Here is a 25,631-nt window from a genome sequence, read left to right as displayed (position 1 = left end):
CTACAATATGCAATAATAAAAAAAAACTTCTTACCAATAATAAAACGAAAAAAAATAAGCACAATAAATTATTTTCTCTGATTTGTATATATTTACCAACAACAATTAGAGTATAACTTCATACTATGCAGTATATAATTGTATCAATTTTAATACTCTTTATTAATGGTATTGTACAGTAAATTGAACAAATTATTTACTCATTATTTTCTTGAATATATAAACATCAACAATTAATTAATTGTAAATTTAATAACTATTTTTTTGAAGACATAAACATAAGTAATTAAACAACACAGCAACTTCATGTATAATAGTTATTTTAACTGTAACTTACTTGTAACCAGTTGCGAATTTCCTAAGTATCTATCTTATATAATTAGATACCCAATTTCAGAGTAACTTTTTACTATTTACAACTAATCGAGCAAGTTGCCTATTTCTGATCACAGTTCACTACTCGATGTTAAAAGGAATGTTAAATATTTTAGTATCCGTTAAGCTCTAATGGATCAAATCCATCATAAGTTGTTTAAGTTTTAATTAAAATGTATTATTCGTTAATAAATAAGTATTGGTATGTTTAATAATTTCATAAAAAAAAAAAATTTAACTACAATACGAATTACGAAAAATTTTAAATCGGAATATCCCTAAAATAGATTAGTTACTAATCACTATTAATAGGTATACCATTGGCACTTTGAAGGAATAATAAATTCTTAGTGAACTTTATCAAATTATACGTACGTATCTTTATATAATAATACTAGGTATCACCCGCTTAGTCCATCTCAATGGATAGTTGTTTGCAAATTGTGGGACAGTTTCTTTGTCTAATAGTTATTTCTATCATAAATGCTATACCTATTGTGTACATACTTTATATCTACGCAATAACAATAAGAATTTAAGGTGTTTATAAATTCTCATAAATATACTCATAGTTAATAAAAACATTTTTTTGCTCACATTAATATCATTACTATTACACCCGGGAAATATATTATATAATAATATTATTATAACGTCGTTAAATGAATAACAATAATAATGAATATTAAACAACAACATTGGGCATGTCATTCTGTGGCTCTTCCCGTCATATAGCCTATGAGCGCGCTACTGACTTATTATACTATTTTTTATTGGTTATTATTATTATTGGATGCGTTCTAACGTATTTTAACAACTCGAATCTCAAGATTAAGTACGTCAGTTATAGTTAGAACGTAGTGATTTATACATCAAACATCATAGGACCGTTCAAAGCACCGAACCGTTGTCACATCTCATATATGTCGACAATAATAATTGATTCATCGTCGTTTTTATATAGGTTCACATTCTGAGGTGGGTCGTGGACGATTGCTTAACTATACACTTTAAACAATTATTTTAATACATTATAATATATAATACATATACCACTCCAAAATTCAAATTTTACAAGATAGACACAAAACTTATTTTTGTGTATCGTATTATGTTCCCGTTATTTAAACTATTTTTTTGACGATTATTACATAGATGGTACGATGATGTATATCTAATAATTTTACACTGGCAATTTGTCAGTTTATTACAATTTTATTTTAAGCACCTATTGAATTTGAGCTTAAAAATATGAATGAGGTCCACAATAAATTGCAGAAATCATTTACTTATACCTATTTTAAATTTGTTTCTTTCTGACTGTAGAAACATTGCGGAAGTACCCGCTGGTGGCTGTTGTGCGTCGTGTGGCCACCAAACCATACATTGTACCCGGAACAAATAATCGTTGCACCATCGAACCAAACTCGCTGGTTGTGGTACCAGTGCATGCGCTGCACCATGACGCAGAACACTTTCCCGAGCCTGAAGAGTTCCAGCCACACCGTTTTCCCGGACAACTGTCTTCCGCGTACATGCCACATGGAAGTGGCCCGCAGTCTTACATCGGTAAGTTTCAAAAGAATTAATATTTTCAAAAATATTTCTATTACATAGTTGTAATCACCAGATAAAAAGAAAAAAAAGGTTTAAAAAATTTTGAATTGTTCACTTTTATAATTCAATGATAGATTATAAAGAGTAAGTTGCGATGTTCTCTGGCCTTTCTCGATCTTTTAAAAATTTCTTTAATTAACTTCCAAAAATTTTTTTTTAAAAATGTACTACTTGAATTATTTGAAATTACGTGGTTTACGCAGCTATCTGATACACATGATACACAAACATTTATTTAAAAAAATTCTGTATTGTCTGTACACTCTGTACCTTATTAAACGTATTTTTAAAATTTATTTCAAATAGGTATTTTGACACTTGAATAACAGATTGTTGAATGCAAATATCAACATATTTAAAATATATTTTATACTTATCTACATAAAAACTACTTGGATCTGGGATTTATTCTAGTCAATATTTTTCCGTTGAATAGATTAGGTGATATCTTTATTTTATGGTGATTAAAAATATTTTAAATTAAAAAATAAATAAATCTACAGACAAATACTTATGTAATTTAGCGTAAATATACTTGCGCGTATATATTATGAGAAGTTTTTTAATACTTATTTTGTGTTTTAATAAATAATTTAGTAAAAAAAGGTTTTTAAATTCAAATTAAAGTATACATTTGTTATTTTGGTTCTAAATTCTAGTAACGCCCACGGATTAAGGGAGGGAGTAGTTCTCTAGTTCTAGATACGCTCCTTTTACTATAAATTATAATACTCGTACGATATAATATCCACGTTTTATTTTCGTCACACAATCTCACAACTTCATCTCCCTCTGCAAGTCCTCATACTCACCCCTAAAAATGACTTTGCTATAGTATACTAGGATACGACGTCCACGATCCCATCGGATTTGTATACATATTATAATATCATGTCAAAGTCAAAGCCCGATCGCTTTATACACACACACGTATATATATATAATGTCATTAAAGCTAGGTCTTACTGCTAGGATTTACTAATCACGATCGGCGAAACGCGACAGCTTTTTCCATCCTGTTTCTAAAAGCTATTTGTATAAGGCTTGTATGATATACAAAATATATGTTAGTTGAAGCCGATTGATTCAATCGATCCGGTTGTACCCGTAGAAAAGCAATGCTCCCAATTAGGTACAGTAGGTACACTATATAACAGTCAAGGTACTTCAAGTATGGTTGTCATAAGTGTGTGCTTCAGTGTAAAATGTTTGCTTCCGTTGCCCGGTGGTCAAGGATTTCTTGAAAGTGTTAAAAATAAAATGAAAAGTATAACAGAAATACGTAAAAAAAATGTTTCGTTTACATAATAAAATATTATTATTACTATTAGCACTGAGTAATCTCAATTATTGCCTGTCGTCTATCATCACAAGTCACAACTCACCAATAATTAGTTTGATTGTTACAAATAATATTTTGTATAAATAAAGTTAATATTTCTCTCTGTACGAGTGAATTTTCTCAAAATAAAAACCATGAATGGCATGAATGTTCATTTTTATTTTCAACAATGACTTTTTTTATAGACTATACAACAATTTTATTATACGTTACCATATACACACGAATAATTGAAAGAAAAATAGTTTTTTTTTTTTATGTTTCAACGTACCTAATTGATTTGTAAAACCACTATAATTATATATAAATATATTGTGTGTGTGTGCTCTGCAAATTAAATTGAATAGTATAACATTGAGAATATAGATAGTTAGACTCGAGTAATTTATAATAATTATTATCAATTTATATTATGTATTACATATTAAATAATATTATAATTATTAAATTTTATAAACCTTAAGTAATAAAACTTTCTAGTTCAATACATTTAAAAAATATTTGTCTGTTGTTTCAAATTAATCATATTGATATTTTCAAATATTTCAGTTCTTTCAAAAATATTTATAGTCAGCCAATGTTTTAAAGTTTTGATTTACGTTTTAAATAATTTCGAGCAAAAATTCTTGAACATTTAATTTTTAATTTTTCTTGTATTTAATACAATGTTCTGAAAATGTTGTCAATTACATTTTGTAATTAAAATAATATATTGGACTAGACATAGATAGATTATTTTTATAAGCGTTTCAATTTTATATCATGTTGACAAAGTTAATAACTATTACGAAGTATTGACTGACGAGCAGATTCCGATTACAATCGTTTTTCGTCGTATACAATGGTTTGGTATTTATCGTTAACTTCAAATTTAATACATTCATATTACAGGAATCAGTTCAATAAAGAAGTATAGGTAATCGACACCTATTATTCAATAGTATAGTCACATTTCCAGTTCAGTTTTAAATTTATTGTTCGTTAAATTTCAACTTTTCGAATCCAATACATTTAAAAAACTATGAAAACAGTACATTTTTTTCTTCGATAAATTATTATTTTCCACTACAAATTAGTCGATTGCGTGACAGTCAGTCATGAGTCATTATACATTTGATGTGAATTTCAACCAAATTTTAGGAGTTTAATTTGCTTGACCAAAAATCAATAATACATCGACGGTATATTTGGTAATATTTTACGAAATTCAAATAATAATGGATTTTTTCTCCGAAACGACAATTATTCGTACGTTTCAGTAGTTTACTGCCTCGTACTATATTTATAATATTTTAATTATTGTATTTCACAAAGATAGATAAACCAAGTATATTTCAGCAGAATAAAATGCAAAAGAAAAACATAACTATGCAGTGAAATGAGAGCCATTGATTTTTCATCAGGTTTTGTTTTGGGTTCATAGTATATAGAGTAATGAATGTTTTAATTTTACGATTATTACACTCAACCGTTTTGTAGTCAGTGACTATTATTATTATTGAACTAGAATTCAACCGATACATTGCGTTACAGTGGTATTCTACTTAAACATTCGAAACATCAAAACAGAACGACTTCTACTGTTTTTCTAATTATATTTACAATCAAATTATCAATGTGACCATCTGTGACTTATTCGTTGCATAATACAAGTTATTACTTTCAAAGCTATTATATACGCCATGATTATATTGAATACTATCATTTATCACTAATATTATAACTATTAAAATAACCCTCAATAATTGTCCAGATCATTTTTGATTAAATCCTTCATTCCTTGCCAACGTAACAATTAAATTGTAATAACCTTGTAAGTATGACATTGTGGGAAATATTTCCAGATGCATAATATTGTCCTGTTTGAATTTAAAAATAGAAAAAAAACAATTTTTAGTTTTTTGTTTTTTTTTTTTTTTGTTTTCGGGACTGATGTGCGTGCATGAAGTCTATACGCGACATTTTACACAAATGAAACAGGAACGCCCACATGGATCGATTGCCATTTAAATAAGGATTATTAGATATTTGTATCGCTATTGATAATGTTATTAATTGGGAAGAGATGCTGATATTATTAATCTAACACTACAGTCCGTTATCTACAAGTGCGCTAAGTACAAAGAGTAGCGATACGTTCTAAAACTATATTATTTGTGTTATTTCCAGGAAAGAGACTTAATTCCATTAAAAATCCGCGCATTGTAGTGAATATTACACATATTTTTTTTTTTTTACAATTGGATTGAAAGATAATTTAATTGAAACTTAGAAAAAATAAAAGGTGTGATGACTGCTAACAATATCAAAAAATATCAATAAATAGATTGTGTTCAGAAATATTTTCAACAGATAATAATCTCATAGCTGATAAATTAAATGTACTTGCTACGTCAACCAAGATAACAATGTACTTAATACTGTATTACATTGTTAGTAAATAGTAATATAACGTTAATTTGAACGTATCCGTCGGTTGTTTTTAAGTAATAATCTTGTATGAGTACTAAAATATTCACATCTGTAAATTAGAATAAGAAAAATAAAAATGATTTTTTACTATAAATTTTTACCTATCGGTATTATAAAACACAATATTACATCGAGTTTTTGAAAAAAAGAAAAGCGATAATACAAATTGGTATGGAAGCTCTAATTATTATGTTTCAATCGGTTTTAATCGTTTTAATCGTTTCAGTTTATGATGGTCATAAATGCATACGATTAATATAGATATTATCGTATTGTTGTAAAAATAGTTTTAATTATTATAAAATAGACGGTCGATTCAAAAACTAGAAATGAATAACTATATTAATATTTTTATAACTATTACATATTAGGTATATTAAATAATTTATTATGTAGTTTTACGAAAAATATACTGTCAAAGAAGAAATATAATATATTATATACATGTTGTTGACCTGGGCAGCACTATACGACGTATATTTGCAACTGGAGTTCGGTGAAGTGTATATGATGTGAGGTGTGTGTTTTTTTTTTTTTTTTTTTTTTTAAAGAGCTTTTACTTTGACATTGTACATGAACATGAACGTGTACATAACATAGCAATTCAAAATAATATATAATATATATATATTTGTGACATTGTTCGTAGTGACCTGTTTTCCTTCATTTCCATATTTCATTGTATACTCACGCGTAGGAGAACATTATATTTTCATAATTTTATTTATATTGATATAAATAAATGTTCTTCAATGTTCGATAGAAGTATTTGTCTGCATACATGTATGGCAGAAATATTCGTTTTTCTAATAAACTACACGTAATAGTAACTTACTCAATCACTCCTATTATTATTATTTATACTAATAATATTATTGTATTTGTTCACATTACTATAAATACTTTTTATTGTAGAGTTCTTAATTTGATTCCTTTTATATTAATTTTATATTTCATATGTATATTGTGATTTATATTGTTTTTTTTTAAGTTTAAGTAATAACTAACAATATAATTGTTATTCTCGACGATCAAGTTATTATATTTACACTATTGTTGACATTAATTTGGAAAATATAAATCAACAAAAGTTGAGTGTCGACTATAGTAATTTCATTTTCTATTTTAATACTAAATATTGCTGAACTAGAATTAATTTAACTTCTTAGTCAAAAATTACCATTGTTTCCCAATTCTTTAGATAAAATAGTAATACATGCTTTAATGTATTTGACTTTCTTACACTGTATAATAGTTAGAAAATTTTATGTAAAAATTTCAAAGTACACCCTAAAGTTTAAGATTTTAATTTACTATAGTATTATTCTTTAAATTGTTAGTACCATTTATTTCGTTTTAACTTTTTGTTTTATGAAACTAACAAAAAACGTATTTATCATGATTAGAAGGTACTTAGTATACTAGTAACTATATATTTAACTGATATTAATTTAATTTAGTATAAAAAACATAATAATTCAATAAATTAATGTACAAACGAGTTAATTTTTAAGGTCTAAAGTATAAGGTATTTAATTAAATTGATATCTATTATAGTAAGTTGAACAAATAAAAAATTGAATGAATATAAATAGGTAAATAATTATTAGTCAAGTTTCAGTCAAATAATTAGTCAGTGATTAATGATTATACAATAGATTATTATAATACTTGAAAATCTTTATTGTGTTAGGAAAATAAATTATCATGAAAAACATTAAAATAAATTCATACATATATATTTTTTTTTTTACAAAAAAAAAAAAACTTAATGATAAAATATGATAGTGTTTGTTATAATATTTTCCATAGTTTAATAATTCTCAATTAGTAGGTGTAAACGTTAAGCTATTTTTTATATTACTTAAAAAAGAAATATTAGTTTTAACATTTCAATGGTAAACTAATAGTAGGTATTTTTTCTAAAGGCGTACAACCAGAGTATAATAGTTATTTGGATTGTAATTCAAACATACATATATATTATTTTTTTACGTTAAAAATAAGTACGCGTGTGGTATAAGTGTTGAATGTTGATATATATACTATATATGTTACCTATAGATACCCATATCATAATAATTATGGACAGAAATGAAAAGTAGAATTACGTAGTATACATAATAATATACCTTTAAACTATGTATACGATGTATATTTTAATATAGTATTTTTTTGTTTTTACATATTATTATTGTATTTAATTGATAGTGATTTATGTCACTATATAAAATCTGATTTAAAATTTAACCAGAAATCGGAATTAAATGAAAATAATTTTAAAAGCAACAGCGTTTTTATATAATATAATATGATAGGTAGTAGGTACGTAATTAAAATATTTATACTTATTTAATAATACTACAATATCACAACATTAATCATTGTTATGCAAAAATTACAAAATGGATTTAGTTTACTTCTTTAGAAAAACTGATAACAACTGGACTAAATTTTGAAACTCTTATATTTTGAAGTAATTATTACTATAACAATTTTTTTGAATACCATTCTACCCAACTTTGATATTAGGTGATCATCCGGGGAGAAGAGCTACTCAGGACTTAGTTATACCCCCAAATGCTTCGAAAAGTGGGTTTAGCCGCTTTCTAAAACATGTAATGATTATTAAGCAAACTTAACTGTTAAATTTGTTCTAAACAGTCTCTTAAAATATGATCAAATATTTAAAATTAAATTTTATATTTGAATTATGAGTATGTAATACTTGTTCGTATAGTAGATATATATCTAATATTTTTTTTTATAATTCAATTATAATTTATCGAACGGTTTTAACCATGCTGATTATCTTAAACTATGTGTCAGTAATCGACTATAATATATAATATATATTTCAGCAATCCATCAGTAAATTTTCGTCCGCCTTTTTTAGATCACTGTTTAAGATAAACGATAACCGATGATATCCTTTATATTATGTTCACAGGTAAACATTTCGTTGAACTGGAAGCCAAGCTCATTGTCGCCATGCTAGTGTCTCGGTACGAAGTGCACTTGGACAGCTCTAATCCCGGCACATCACCAGACTCGTTGAACCCTAAGTCGTTCGCGGGAGTACGCTTGAAGGTGGTCAACCGGAGCGGTGTCCGCGAGCCAAGGATGTACACTTCTCTGCAGCAGTTACATAAAGACAATAATGAGAGAGCTGGTGACCGGAAATTTATGTTCTTCTAAACGCGTTGTCGTTAGGACGAGATCAACGGTTCGATAATAATATCGACTATAAGAGTCAAAAAAAGGGTTAAGTGACAGTTTTACTTATTTTTATCAGAGAAAAATCAAAAATATGCATTTTAGTATAATCTTGACATTCAGTTTTGGAATGAGGTTAGTGTTATATATTCAGTATTATATCACATAACAGAATAGCCTGATAATTAATTTAATAGTATTTATTCAAAAAATGACTATACAACCTATAGGTTTGATATTATGTATTATAATTTATAATTGTTTTAAAATAAATATTACACCAAATTCATCACTGTATTGAAAACAATATAAGAACCAAAAAAATGTTTTCAAGAATATACCCTACCTATTTCATAATATTCGTTTAGCAAATTTATTATCTACAAATAATTAAAGAAAAATGACTAACCCGTTTTCGATCGTGGCATTTGTATAGAAATTTAAAACATTTGATTAGCAATTATAATTGTAGGAGCTATTTATTTGTTGAATATCTCCACATACATTTTAGTATTTTACAAGAGTCGCATAACCACTCCACAAATCAAAAAAAAAAAAAAAAAAACAGTCTAAAAATACTTTTTTTGGTATTCCGTTAAAAAATGTGGTTTGTCTCAAAATAAGAGATTAAAATATATTGTATTATTAAATTTTTAATAAAACAGAACATTGACGCTTGCACGATTGAATACTTGAACTGTTGGTTGCTCAGTAGTATAATACACCTCATGTCACTTATTACCTTTTACCTTTTATCAGTCGAATTATTATCATGTGCGTAACGTGAACTATTGTTATAGTTTTAATTTACCAATAATATTACCAACCATGGACTTTTTTTTAATTATGTAAGCTTACATGTAAATATTTAGACGACGTAATTCGATAGCGTTCCAAAAACAATAATTTATTGTTTTACTATTAATGAATTTCGATGAAAATATATTTTTATTTACAGTGAATTTATCGTAATTTGTTTTTTGTTAAATACGTACTTATAAGTAATTTCTACCTTACCTTTCCATAGTTAAAAGTCTGAGTGTATCGTTCTATTTACATAAAGATTATTATATTTTAAAATTATCATTAGTCGATGATTTTATAGTAAAGTTAATCCCTTGTAATTGTTTAAAACTTTTTTTTTTATTTATTTATCAAACCAAAATATTATCGCACTTTTCAATGTTTTACAGAGAAAATATAAACGTTTAAGTAATGTTACTTTACATGAATATTTATATTTTATTTATCTAAATGAAATAGCGTTAAAGTGTAAAAATGATTTGATTTAACTGCCAAGCTATACTTACAGATTGGCAGTGAAAATCTTCTCTCTAAGTTTTAATCTACTTAATAACAATATACTGCAATGTCTTAACTTAAATTTAAAACAGTGTTTATTTATTTTATAATTATAAAGAAGTGTTTAATTATTTACTTAACACATAAATCTATATTATATATTTTAATATTATCTACCTTTACAATTTTAGTATGTTTAATGTTTATCATTAATACGAATCGCTATAATTATTCCAAAATAAAAGTCAAAGGAAAAATATTTTTTCAATTGAACTTTGTCAAAAACGGTTTCTTCCCTGATATAGTAATATATAAAATGTATATACATAATATACGTACAAGTATACAACTATTTAGAGACAAATAGTTTTAAATAAGAGAAAAGTTATGACTTATTCTCATAAAATACAGACCAGTAGATGATAATAAGACAGTTTTTTTTATTGTTCAGTTTAAAAAGAAGAAAGTTTTGACATGTGTTTTATTGAATAAAACTTACATATTTTGGCTTTATATTTTATTTTTATATTATTGGGGTTAGGTTAACTTTTTGTAGCTTTTGTCACCAAAAGTACACCGACCGTTGTCTATACTTGACGTACCGTCGGATATTATGTAGTATTGACGTTCATGGCATACAATGATGTCACGGTGGACCATTGCTCATTCTTTCGTAATGTTTATAGACTTCTATCAGAAGAAAAGTTTGAGAACTACATTAATTATTTATTAACCTTTTTTTACCAACTAAAATTGCTAGAAGTCCATTAGGGTGGATCGCTTTTGAAAATACCCAAAACTCTAGTACCTATCAGATGTAAATAATAATATTATCTAAATTTCTTAACTCGTATAAGATGTAGAATAAAATAATATGTGGCCAACAATAAGTGACATCTAAGAATGCACATTGCACACGTTGGTTATAGTTGATTTTAACCTTATAATGGCGTAAATTTGAGTATAAAATGGTAACTCGATGTTGTTAAAATGTATTTTTTATAAACGATTTGCTAGTTAGTAAGCAACTAATCGTAATCTGAGATATTGATAATGAGGTAAGTTCATTAACTGTTAATTCTCTAGATGGTGTGTCATATACTCATATGTGATTAAGTTATTTTTTCATGAGTAACAGGTTGTGAAAAGAATCAATTAAATACACAACAAATATTGTCTTCAATTGTCAAACAAATATGAAAATACATTTTAGTAAATGATGCAGATACTTCGTTATTGTGATTCATTTTGGATAAGTAATATATTATCGCCAAACATTGAACAAGATTGATTTACACGAGTATTGTGTACAAAAGCTCAAAAATAGATATGTTTTTACAAATAATCATAATAATAAGAAATTCTACTTGAAAAAATAACATTCTAAAGTAATGCATTTTCCAAGTGTATTTTTTTTTTCATAAAATAAAATATACAATTTTTGTAGGATAAATATACATGCACATTGCATGTTTACTATTAAAATTGCAGTGAAAATAAATTCAAATATAGAAAATTAGTTATCTATATAATAAAAATAAAATATAGTAGGTACATTTTTATAACCCATTATTAGTATTAAAAAATTGTATTTTATTAATATTAAGCAGATTAAAATTTAAAAAATAAAATGCTTTGTTCGTTGTATGTTATACTATAATTTGTATTTATGTTATTTATTAATCTGATGGCGTTTAGTCGAATATTTTATATTATTATTATTATTATTATTATTAGTGGTGGTGGTTGTAGTATTAATATTATTTTGCAAACAATGGAATCTCCCAGTATGACATTGTCGCTTACCTATTCTCAAGCAATTCCATTAATCTCACCGCGTTCATTATTACCTTTGTAATATTATTAGATAGTAATCAGTCGCACGGTCGTCGGACTACGATCTTTACCAGGCGTATTTAGTATAACGTCTCGTTGTGACTAAGTTATTATTATTAAATTTTGTTTATCTCGAAACAGTAGGTACGTTTTATCATAGTATCATCCATTTTCCTAGGCTGATCCACGGTAGTTATTTAATTGTAACACTACTCTTTGAGATATTGTACACCCGTGTACGGTTGGGCCGTACGATATAGACTTGCTAAAAAACTAACAAAATGTCTTAAACATTTTTATAAATTATAACGGTGCTAATTAATACTTCAAAATTAAAATGTGCAGACTGATAGTATATGTATATGTATATTATATTATACATAAAATGTCTGTGGCATATATTATTATAATACGAATAGGTAGGTCACGCTAAAAATTCAATACGTGAGCTCAGTTGAACGTATTATGCCAATAATTAGTCAGAATATTACCGTCAGTACTATATACGTTTTAATGATATAAGGTAGATATGTATATTTTTTTTTTTTTTTTTGTACATGTATATAATATTGTGTTTACCTATCGAAAAATTGTGCACGCGATATAGTCAAAAATAATACAACATTATATATACATAAACCTTCCGTTTTTCGATTGCGGTCGAGATAATGAGGTCTGTACACACGAATATGTGTGGCCCAAAATAGCGTACAGCCATTGATGAAATATTTTAATATTTAATCAATGGTACAGCTATCCTTATTATATTAAAATAATAATTATAAAATAAATTAATGGCTTTTGTATGAAATAATACGATGGTAATGTTGGTAAAATACTTTTATTTATCTCAACTGTATATTTATTAAATCTTATATAATATACGTAATTATGTTGTATCCATTACAAATATTCATATAATTATATTTAATTAATATAGGTGCTAAATGTGTGAAAGTTAATATTGATTTAAAATATTCACATAATAATAAAAAATAAGTTTTTTTTTTTATTAAACACTTAAAACAAATTATTTATTTCTTAAAAATTTTTTTAATATAAAAATATATGTATAACATATAATATATTCTGAATCCTGATATTCAAATTGGGTTTGTGGGGAAATGTTAATGACAAAAATCACATCTTGACAGTAATTTTTTTATAAAAGCACAATTCCATTGTTTTAACCGTAATCAAAATTCACAAGTTCAATGATTGCATTTTTTATAAAGTTATATTGATATGAAAGGCGAGTGAAGGATTTTAAAAAAGTTTTCTACAAAATTTATTACGATTACCAATACCCGTTTACTGTTAGATAAACTTAGAAATTAATGATATTCAGAAGCAAAATGTTTTTTACATTTATTATGGATCACGTATTAAGCATTTCGAATAAATTACCTACAAGTTGTATCACTTAACTCGAAAATGTATCAACAAATTTTAAACATTTATTTTTAATAAATGTTAATCCACTAAGAAGTGCGTATATTGGAAATATATTTTTTTAACTTATATTAATAAAACAATAAAATATAAATTTGATTATATTTTGGTTCCGATATATACTTTCCTAGTAAAATGAAATTAATGAACTTAAAGCTTATTTATAACAATATTCCAAATAAATTCACCAAAAACTACTGATAACCTTAAAAAGGTCGGTACATTATCATAATATATAACAAAGTAGATACTCTATGGTAAAATAATTATTCGGACAAAATAAACGATTTTTTTTTATTTAGAGCCATATTATGCTGGTTTACTGAAGTCCAAAAGAATACAAAAGTATAGTACATAATAAAAACTGTTTCAATTTTGATATAAATATAATAACACAATATTTTGTAATATTATTATTAAATTTAACACTAATTTAAAGTTCCAGAAGTACACTGTATACTCAATATTCGTATTATTTTCGCATTGAAATAAAATAAAAACTATTTGAATAACATGCGTATTTACGATTGGATAAACGATGATTTTTGCTGTGTTTTCGTCCTTTGTTTAAAAAAAATATATGATTTAAACATATCAAGATTAAATATATAATTATAATATATATTTTTTATTACTAAAAATGAATAATAATCAATTTTGAGTACATTACATTAAAACAATGCGAATGACTGATTGCGAAAGCACTCAGTAGTGCTGACCTACAAATTAGGAATATTTAACAATATTAAAATAACATGTGATCACGCTTGGCTGTTGCTTTGTAAGTATTGCGAATAATCTAAATATTTTTCCAAAATCAAAATGGAGTAATCATCGTATTGCTCAATTATTGTCTATTTGAATTAAAATCGTCTGTTTGAGTATATAAAAAATAAAGCATTTATTTTGTAATCATAGAGTATAATATTTTTGATAAGACGTGCATGATATTTTTTAAATAGTTTATCGTACATTTACAATACGTACACTTATGCTTAACAAATTATCATCATTCACAACAAATATAACGACATGGTCAACAGCCGAAAGCATAACAATTTGCCTATGAAATTCTCCTTAAAATCTGGCAGTAGTGAGATATCTTATACCAGGGGCGGCCAAACAGTCGATCTTGTTAGAATTTATTTTAAGGGCCACGCGCTCTATATGTTTCTTAATAATTATAGTTATTCAATAATATAAAAAAGATTTTATGGAAGTCGACTCTCAAAGATGAAGTATATTTTTAGTAGATTGTGACCAAAAATAGTTTGGCAACCCCTGTCTTATACATGACCGTAAAATAATTCAGACCTATGATACACACAAGTATCGTCAAACCGGCAGTTTAAACCACTGCAGGGTTGCGGGTAAATACATTATAATAATTATAATATTAAGCAGAGCCCGGGTTGGTTCTGCTAATGTGCTGAGCTGACCGAGAACGTAAAGAAGTTGTCTAGAAATGTCTCATTCGCTATATTTGTAACGTCGGCATTGCACGCCTACCTTGTTATTATTAACTATTATTATAATAACTACATATTTATTTGGAGATACCGTTAAAATGTTCACATTTGGAAAATAATTTTTAGTAGGAGTTAGTTTAGTTTTATTGTATTTATAATTTCAAAAATTATATATGTTTGTACGCTTATGATCTGAAGTGCTTGTACATTTTGTTTGAATAATATTTTCAAACATAAATACTTAATAAAATATGTTTGGATTATTTACTGTTGTGAAAACAAAAATTAACTTATTCAAAATCAAGAATATCATTGACAGAATTATAAATTATAGAATTTATTATAATGTTGTAATAATTACATTTTACTATATAGTTAATTTATTTCGTAAGATAAAGTACTCATTGTGTTATAGACTTAAAAAACACAAATTATGGATTAAGGTTATATCTAAATAATAGTATTATTTATGAGGCTCAATATTATGGAGTAAATTCAAACTAATATTTATTGTTAAATAAGAAATATTCATACTTCAAAACATTTGAAAGATTGCCAAGCAAACAAACGTCGTGGAGCAACGGACTATGTAATTATTAAATTGTAAAACTGAGACATTTTTAGGTATGTAATTACAAAATATAAAATAATTATTCATATTATGTCTAATTTTTCTTTTCTTTAAACAGGTGGTGTTCATTTGTTGCTGAAATGTCCTATAATTATAAAAAAAATTGTACATTATTATTTTATTGGAGGAAAATGGTCAATATTTATTTTTTATTTCTTTGGAGAAAAATAGACAGAGAAGGAAAATGGATCCGCCAGATATTATTGCTTATTTCTTCGAAAATATAATTTGCTGCACTAAACAGGTTCGTAGGACTCATCAGTTCACAATTTACAATATTAAACTAATGGCATTGCAAATTAAATCATTTTCAAACCTTTTCCCAAAAACTGAAATAATTACTTTATTTTATCAATAATTTATGTTCGTTTATTAATTAAAATAATTATTTAATATTTTATGAAATATTTTTTACAACATATTGTGCGATGACATGTACCTATTATAGTACGATAAATATTTTTGTGTTTGTGAAAATTGACTGTTAAAAACTGTGTAATTTCCATGTAAAAAAGTGCTGAGAATCTACAGTGATATACTAATTCTACGTACTGTCAATAAGTTAAAGAATGTTTTGAAATTATTATTTTTGTATTGTTACGATTTGCTGATAGAATATAGTGGGAAGTAAGTCAAAGAATAGAAAACCTTCTGAAATCACGGTAACGAACGCGAGACTGCATGTATAGCATTATTTGACTTGCATCTACATTATAAATTTATAATATAGGTATATGACAGTTTTGATAAGGGTGTATTTCCGTTTGACATGGTAATAATTTATCAACGAAACGGTTGGCGTTTGAACGTCACTCGTCATAACACTCAAGTTATCAAATTATTGTCTTTAGGTGGTTTTACATTTTTTTCCTTATGTACACAAACTAGAAATAGTTCATCTAACTATCTGCGGGCTTTATAACGTGCTAAATTTAGTTTCTCAAAATGTGCAAACTCTTGAAACAATATGAAAACTAATTTAAATTAAAGAGTTCAATATAGGTGTTCGATTATTCAATTAGTATTCTAAAAATAATTTATTAAGTTTGTAAAGCTTCAATAAATATTATTAAATTGTTTCACAAACAATTTAATTAGTTGAAAACATTGTACAAAATAAACTATATTAATTATATTACACAGGTATACATGTAGGTACCCAAATTGCGATATTGTATAACAAAAGCTCTTTGACTGGGAATAGTCACAAATAATTTGTTCAATTATAACTGAAAAATTACTTAATTATAGTTAAAGAACACTTTATATTTAAATTTGTATGAGATACAGAGTATCTGAATAATGCGTAACTATGTTACATTTAATAATCTATAATATAAATAAACATTTAGTTTATTATTGGACAAACTAATAAGTGTTAATGAATAATTTTATCTTTCTATTCGTAAATTAAATTATAAAATAGTAGGTTGTAGATACCCATTACATTATGAGTACCTACATTATACGTAGTATAAAATTAAGAATTGAGTATTTAACTACATATTTCAACGTTGGTATTCTTACATTTTAGTAACAAACCCAACAAAATATATTATACTCACGAATATAATACCTAGGATGTTTGAAACTTCGATAATTAGATTTATTGCTTTAGTATTTCATAACAATTTTGAGCGTACTTGAATGTTGTCACAATATCATATAGGACTTAAATATTATAACTTAATGATAAAAAATAATTTTATAGTTATTAGTTATGTTCACATTTAGTTTTACTTGTTATCTGTTAAATTTACCATACGGTATATATATATAATATATATATATATGTATCGTATGGTAATTTTTTATATATATATATCAGTTAAAATGGTCATATAGAAAATAATTATTTCTTATTACTTAGTCGATGGTGAATGATAGACAACTAATACATAATATTATGAGTTACCTATGTGTTGATTTATACTCAATAAACAAACACAGTTTTTGGATATAATATATTATAAAAATCGTTTAAAAATTAAGTGGTTTACAATTTATTTACGATCGATGAACTAACTAGAAATCTACTAAAGCACAGTAAGTAAAACTATCAATTTCAATTGAAAAATGCATTTGAATGCAGAAGTATATTTTATTTTTCCCAATGTTTTCAATTTACTAAGTTAAATCGATTTATCAAAGAAACTAAAAATAATTAATATTTGGACATTTTTTTTGGCTTTTACTTTGTTATTTATTTTTTGGATATTTTAATGCGCTTAATACATTTGCAGTTAATAATGTTGAGTAGCTATAAAAAAAATTATAATTTTTAAACAAAATGTAGGTACGTAATCACAAAAAAATAATGTAATAATGTACATTATTATTATATATTTATATAATCTCAAAATATATTCGTTATTTAAAATATTCATACTTGATAGGTTATTAATAATAAAATTCATAAATTATAAAAACATTTTAATTGAATACCTATACTTTATACTTTATAGGTATGGAACAACTATGTTTTTTGTAGCTACCAACATAACATAATATATTTAATGAACACATTATTGTTTCAGTAACCTTTATGTTATATATTATAATATAATATGTCTTTTTAGGTTAAATTTATAAACTGATAAAACTAACAACATATAAAAAAAAAAATTATGAGCATACTTTTGCGTTTATAGTTACAACATAATCTATCACTCATTACACTAATGGACATTTTTTTAAAAAAAAAAAAATTAAATATTTAAAAACGTTTAATTAACAACAATAACAATCAATATGGTCAAAATTATAGACAAATTACTCAGGAGAGAGAATATTACCATGTTGACCGAGAATTATTGTGACATTTTTGTAGTTGAATAACTGTTAGCTTGTTATTATTTATCCTTAACTATTGATGGTCGATATTATGTTATTAAGTATTTATATTTGTATAATATTACTGCGTAATACATTATCAGATTATACAACATAATTAATACGTAAATGTATACCTCTTCGTAAATTATTATAAATAATAGGAATAGTTAGACGTTATTTACAATCTCATTGTTGTTTTAATCCTGAAGTATACAAAATTTGAAAATTATAAAGTAAGTACAAGATTACAAATTGAAAACGAACTTTACTTTTGTCCTTATCATTTGAAGACAAGTGACGTTAGGAAAACACAATACTGTTATACTCTGTTGGGAGGAAGGGGTTTGATCTACTTTACATAATCCTATAGATGAAAATAATACAATCACAGTAGGTACCTATATATCACATGCTAAAAGCATAACCCGATAGAACCCTTTAAACGTTTTACTACTATATTGTTTTTATTTAAGTTATTAATTAGCTGTATTATTATTCTACAATAGTATATTATTATTGTTCTTAGTATAATGGGTATACGATTTTCTATAGAAGTTAAATGTTTGAGTTATCGCCGGAAAATAACTGAGTATTACTTGTTTGAAGTATCCCAATCAATTTTATCCGTTGTTCACTTGGTATTTCTAAGAACAATAAAATCATCCGTTGTGAAAAACAACGTTCTCGGTTTTAAATATTAAATCCGTTGTATCAGCCGATCGGTATACGATGTTGTGTCACGATAAGAACGGTATAAATGGATAATACACAGCCATCTTTGATCCTTAATAAATTACATCCGAGAACGAGCGAACAAGCTTAGTTCAGAGGTAAACAACAATGTGTTTGGCAATTTTGACGATTCGGAAGACATACGAATACGTGATAAAAATGTCACTGTTGGTGGGTTTACATAAGCAGATGATGAAATTTAAAATAAGAAGTTGATGTCGGGTAAGCTTTAGCCTTCTATGGAAACTGTATACGATAGTAAATCGACTAAAACCTTGGAGAAATAATGGTAATAATAAAAATAATAATAACAAGCTGTGACGTGTTTTTCAGACTGCTGTGTACTTGGAACGACATACACTCGAACGGGATAGGTACCTACGCGCTAAGTTAAAATATTATTTCATCTACTGTTGCTTTGAAAAAAACGAAGTTTAATCAGCAACGCCAGTTATGGATATCGAAATGCTTCATATTTATGCGAATATCTGTATTATTATAACGTGCGATTCGTTAAACTTACTACCTACGCTAATTCAATACGTCAATGTTTGTGTTTAATATATATATATATATTATATATATATTAATACCCTTACTACGACTTAAATCCACTCATCTAAAAAACTTGAATGCTTATTTTAATATAGGTATATATATATATATGTATAATTACCTATTAATATTTAAAAAATAAGTATTTATCTATAAAAAAAAAACACCTAGATACTGAATATTAAGTATGTGTATTTAAATATTTCGAATTAAATAAAAATACTTTCGTTTCTTCAAAAACTAAAATATTGACGTATGTGGTAACAAAAAAAAAAAAAACCCATACAGATTTACTTGTTTAGCCCATATAAATATAACTGGGTATTTCCTACTACGATGCAGATACGCAATAACCAATTTATTTTTGAAAGATATATAGCCCGCGTATATCAGCGTTGTTCGAATGAGAAATCGTATACCTACAGGTATAATATAATATGTATTTGATTGGCATTTCGTGTTTTTATTGTCTTACCAGTCGAATTATTGCATTTATCGAAGTGTTAAAAGAAAACCTCTAGGCGAAAACATAACGTAATACATTATACGCCGACGTCACTGTCATGAAACACGATAATAATAATATAAAAATATTTTATTATTAGTGAGGATTTTTAGTATTTCGATGATAGGCTACAGTAGTACACTGGTACACTATGTATTGTAAAGTATTATTGTAGAAACATGATATAGTCTTGATTTGATCCGAGATAGATTACTATAATAGCTTCAAAAGCATTATTAATTTATTTTGATGGAGTAGGACAATCGAACTTGTGTTAGACTCGAGTTTTTTCGATTACGTCCTATCGGAGTTAAAACGGTTTAAAACAAACAAGTTCTAACTCTGAAATTTAGTGGACCATGGGGCAGTTTTGAGTGGTATCTACCAACCTAATACCTATAATAAATATGATTATAATAATATCATTATAATTTTAAACGTGTAATACACCATAAGCAGTGAACAGTATATTTTAAATTTAATATTTGTTTAGAAAAAAATAAAATGAGAAGTGACACTATTATCATTATTGATGGCTTTATGCATTAAAAGGCTTACTTTCAGGTTTATAATCACTTATTGTGTTCTTATTTCGTTATAAGCCACAATTTGTATATATTTATATCATACCTTAAGAAAAAATGTACACTTTTCAGATAGAAATGGACATTTGTTTTTAGAGGACTGTAACGAACGTTATTCGTGAATTCCAAAAGATGCATTTCCACGAAGCTTACAGCAATAAATTGTATTTCTTAGTTGTTATTTGTTACTATAATCATGATACGTATTAAATAATGCAATCAACCATTTTCTAATGATTATTTATGAATCTCATAATTGAGTTGGAAAAAAGAAAAGAAACTCGTTTCCATAGTACTAAACTATAATTCTTTTTCCAAAGCGAGTAATGTATTGTGTTGAAATGAATTTTTTTTTTTAACTCGAAAGATTAATAATAAATTAAAATTATACAAAATATTGCGTGTATACTATTACAGAATAAAATTGAACATTTTTGAAAATGCATTTTCTAAAAAAATCATTTTATTTGGTTTTACAAGACCAATGATTGTCATTGGTTTAACTCTGAATGATTTTAATGAGAACCTTATTTCTATAAATCATCCTCTTTATCGACGCGGACGTCATTTCAAGATATGAGCTGTCACTTTATAATCGTTGTCTAGGTAGGTTATCGCTTTAGTACAATTTACCTACCAAACATAGCAATCACTGTACACGATCTGTTAATTTAAATAATATCTTCAAAACACTTATGTTTTCTTAGAGCCTAAATAAATCATCGACTCAAGCTAATACAATAAAAATAGATAGTATATTTTTAAATTGTTTAATTTAAATAATATTTTTATAATTTCATATTTTGTTACATAATATAACATTATCTATACTTTAATCCTTCCCCCAAAAAAAATATTTTGCTGATTCCGGCCTTGTATAGAGCGCGTCCGGTCATTGAACATAATAAACATAATAATATTATGGTCAATGTTATTATTATATTTATATATTATAGTGTTGTAAGTTTGACAAAATAAGAGTTTAGAGCGAAATCAAAAATAAAATAATCAACCGTTAATGTAATGTATTTACATGTCTATAATATGTAATCCCACATTCCCACGCTTCATATAGATTTTAAAATTAAAACTGTTAGGTAGTAAATTATTCGTTGAATATTATAAAAAACATAACTCAAAATAATTATAGACTCGAGAGATTAACTCATAAACATCACAAATTGCATCAAATACACAAGTACTTAGTACATGACCAGCAAATTCTACGAAAAGTTAAAATATAATAACAGTATAATAGAAGCCTACTAAACTAAAGTTATAAATTTATAATAATTTATAATCATTCAAATAAAATAATTTAAAAAATAAAAACGAAAACATAATGAAAAATAATGTTCCATTATAAAACATACTTTTCTGCTAATTTTGGCTTATCTGGTGCAATCTATGTAGACAGGATTATACTATAAATGCGAATATTTTATGTTAAATTTTTGATTTTAATTTTAATCTCTACACCGAACAACTGAGAGGCATTCGTATAATCAAATGTACCTAGTCAATTATTGCCGATAAAGTTATCAGTCTGCTATTTAATTTATTTTTTCAGATATTAAGTAAAAATAACTTCCAACAAATATATTAATTTTTTCTTCAATGATTTACAAAACTATGCAAATATTATTAATAAATTACATAGGTACATGGTTTTATATAAGGCATTACAAGTAATATTAGACATTTTTTTACTCTATAACCATTCTATAATCATAAAAATGAATGATTTATGAAATTATATTATAAATTGTAGGGTACACATTGAAAATAAATCAAAAGTATGCTTCTAAAGAAAAAAAAAACATTTTATTAAAATGGATTATACCTTTCAGTTTTAACTGACAAATGATAATAAACAAAAATTTCATACTCTCATTATGTTTAAATATTTTAAAATTCGGTGAAAATGTAAATTATTACGTATGGACAATAAAAATTCTATTAATATTTTATGTGTTTCAACTTTGATAAACAAATTATATCGCAAAATAAACTGTTGATTGACTTAGTAATGTGTTGTACGACTTTATGTACGTATAACATATAATATGTTTATGTTAGTATTGCTTTATAATTTTGGAAAACAATCAATTATTTTTCATGTTATAATAATATAAAGCTTTCAAAAAGTTTAAATTTGAAACCCTTTAATTGGTACATTGAAGTATTCAAATTATCTTTAAAATTGATAACAACAATATTTAAACGTGATTAAAAAATAATAATAACATCATTTTCAACTACATAAATATAATATAAGCAATTAAAATAAATGTATAAAACCAAAGAAAAGATAAGACATTCCTAATAACAATCTCCATTGTACGTAATATTCTATAATTATTTTTTATTAAATTAATTACAAAATGTTAAGATTAAAGTATAATTATATTATTAAGTGTAAAACTCTTTAATTGTCTAACTCATAAATAGGGTATTTAAGTTTTTACTAAATTAATTATTAATAGATATTGTATAAGATTCGTTTGAGTAATTTTTTGCAAATTTGTTTTTTTATTTTTCAATATTATTATGGAGTTTCAACATCGGAATTCATTGTCTTAAATCAAGCTGTACAGGATACTATGAAGTATAATTTATTAAAAAAAAAATAAATAAATTCTAGAATAGATTAAAATGCTTATAAATAATTCTCTTATATACCTATACAAAAGTTGCTTGAAAAAAATAAGTTCATTTTTGTTGTACAGAAATACTAATTTTTTGTGTAAAAATAAATTGTAAATCTAGCACAAAGGTCAAAAGTTCAATAAAAAAAAAACCATTCTTAGTGGAGATTGATCTTAAACTTTATAATGTATTTATAATATTATTAATAATTTATTTTTCCATTATTAATGTTGTATGTTTAACTTAATTTATAAAAATTCATCACATATTTTATAGAATAATTCATGTAAAATTACGTCACATATTATTAATGTTACAAACGTGTAAGTTAATATTATGTACCTTCGAATAGTGTTTGTAGGTTTATGTTACAAATAACTCAAGACTAAAATAAATATATTAACAATTTTTATCGTGTATAGAAAATAATTTTAGACATTACTTAAGAGGATGCTACTATTATGCATTTGTTGTCTCCGTCTTACACACACCCGACATAGCAAAATTTCTTCCACTAGTTTCAATAGTGTGCTGTTAATTTTAATATTAGAGTGAATTGACCAATTATACAATTTTTAGATAATAACATTATCTGTGCTTAAGCGTTGGTTTCTATTCTATAGTTTAATTTTCATGCGAGATATATGAACATTTTTAATTTGTGATATTTCACTGCATACTTGTTCATAGTATGATTGAAAAAAAAGAAAAATTGCCAACGCTTAAGCACAGATAATGTTCTTACCTAAAAGTTTGATAATAGGTCAATTTAATCTAATATAAAAACTAACAGCACACTATTGAAACTAGTGAACGAAATTTTGCTATGTCGGGTGTGTGTAAGACGAAGACAAAAAATTCATGGGTAGCGTCCTCTTAAAAAATGGTAGCTTGTTGATTGATGTTTATTGTTATTTTTTTATTTCGACATAATAATTAAAATTTCTAGAGAAAAATTGATATTTTTCATTAAAATATCTAACTTTTTTAATATTAAACTTCAATCTCCAAATGGCTATAAAAATAAATTGCAGAATGAATAACTGAGAAACCTACTTATGAGAACTTGCGAAAAACCATAATTTATTAAATTAGTAGCCTTTAGAGTTTAGGATGAAAAAATGTTATTTACATAAATCAATAATCTTTACAGTTTATCAATAAATAGCTCAAAAGAACCAATGTATTTTTAAAATCAGATATTTATTTAAATATATACCTATGTCTCTACAACTATTCATTTTTGAATTACAACAAAATAAAATTAATTTTGCTAAAGTCTGGTTTTAAATAAAAATTTCTGTTTTCCCCTATTTTATTTTTTATTAGTAATTTTTGAAAGTAAATATGCACTTTAAGTCTGTACATGTTTTACGTTTGGACTTAAATATACCAAACTTATTCAATTTCCTAATATAAATGAGTGACAGTTCTGCACAATTAAGACTGAAGCAATGTATTACTCAAAAAGGTGAGGATAAACATTAAAAACATACATCATTTTATGATCAATATAAAAAACTATATAATACTATAAAAGCATATTAACTAATTTATAATTTTCTTTTTTTATATGAATTTCTTTACCATTATGGAAATAATTTCAATATTTAAGGTTGATACATAACATTCTGTATATTACTATAATCAACACAATTATCGTAATTTATTTGCATCATACATATCTTCAGTAACCATACCGTATGTGTGATTTATAATTAGTTTTTAATAACAACTAATGTTACATATTATACATAATATAATATAAAATAGGTTGTATCGCATAAAAATTAAAAAAAAAAAAAATAATTTGTTCAAAATAACTTAATAATATAATATAATGTTGTTATAAAGATATACTATTACATCATTATGGAAAATTGAAGGGTTCAAAAAGCACTTGAGAGTTGAGTTCATAATATATTATATGTGAAAACAAAATTGGATAATGATAATCACATTTTCAGGAAAATTTACCCTCATACACGCCGCATGTGTTTAGCTGCCGATTGTCGTTTTGAATAATTAAATTCATAAAGGGTTGGACAAGATGTATATA

The 25,631-nt window shown here is 25.4% G+C and overlaps 2 protein-coding genes across 2 annotated transcripts in view; one reads left to right on the top strand and one right to left on the bottom strand.

Moving 5' to 3' along the window:
- The window catches only part of LOC126551491 (cytochrome P450 6a8-like), a 57,926-nt gene extending 47,942 nt beyond the window's left edge, over positions 1 to 9,984 (top strand). The window contains exons 4-5 of the mRNA XM_050204994.1: positions 1,702 to 1,944; positions 8,757 to 9,984. Coding sequence (XP_050060951.1) covers positions 1,702 to 1,944; positions 8,757 to 9,004 — 491 coding nt within the window. The 3' untranslated portion in view covers positions 9,005 to 9,984. The remainder of the gene's footprint in view (positions 1 to 1,701; positions 1,945 to 8,756) is intronic.
- LOC114132301 (protein amalgam-like) overlaps positions 1 to 25,631 on the bottom strand; it is a 307,230-nt gene that overhangs the window by 192,496 nt on the left and 89,103 nt on the right. The window lies entirely within an intron of this gene.

This window comes from Aphis gossypii, chromosome 3 (assembly GCF_020184175.1).
Source record: "Aphis gossypii isolate Hap1 chromosome 3, ASM2018417v2, whole genome shotgun sequence".
NCBI lineage: Eukaryota > Metazoa > Arthropoda > Insecta > Hemiptera > Aphididae > Aphis > Aphis gossypii.
Note: the sequence above shows the minus strand (reverse complement) of the source record. Positions and strands in the feature narration are given on the sequence as shown.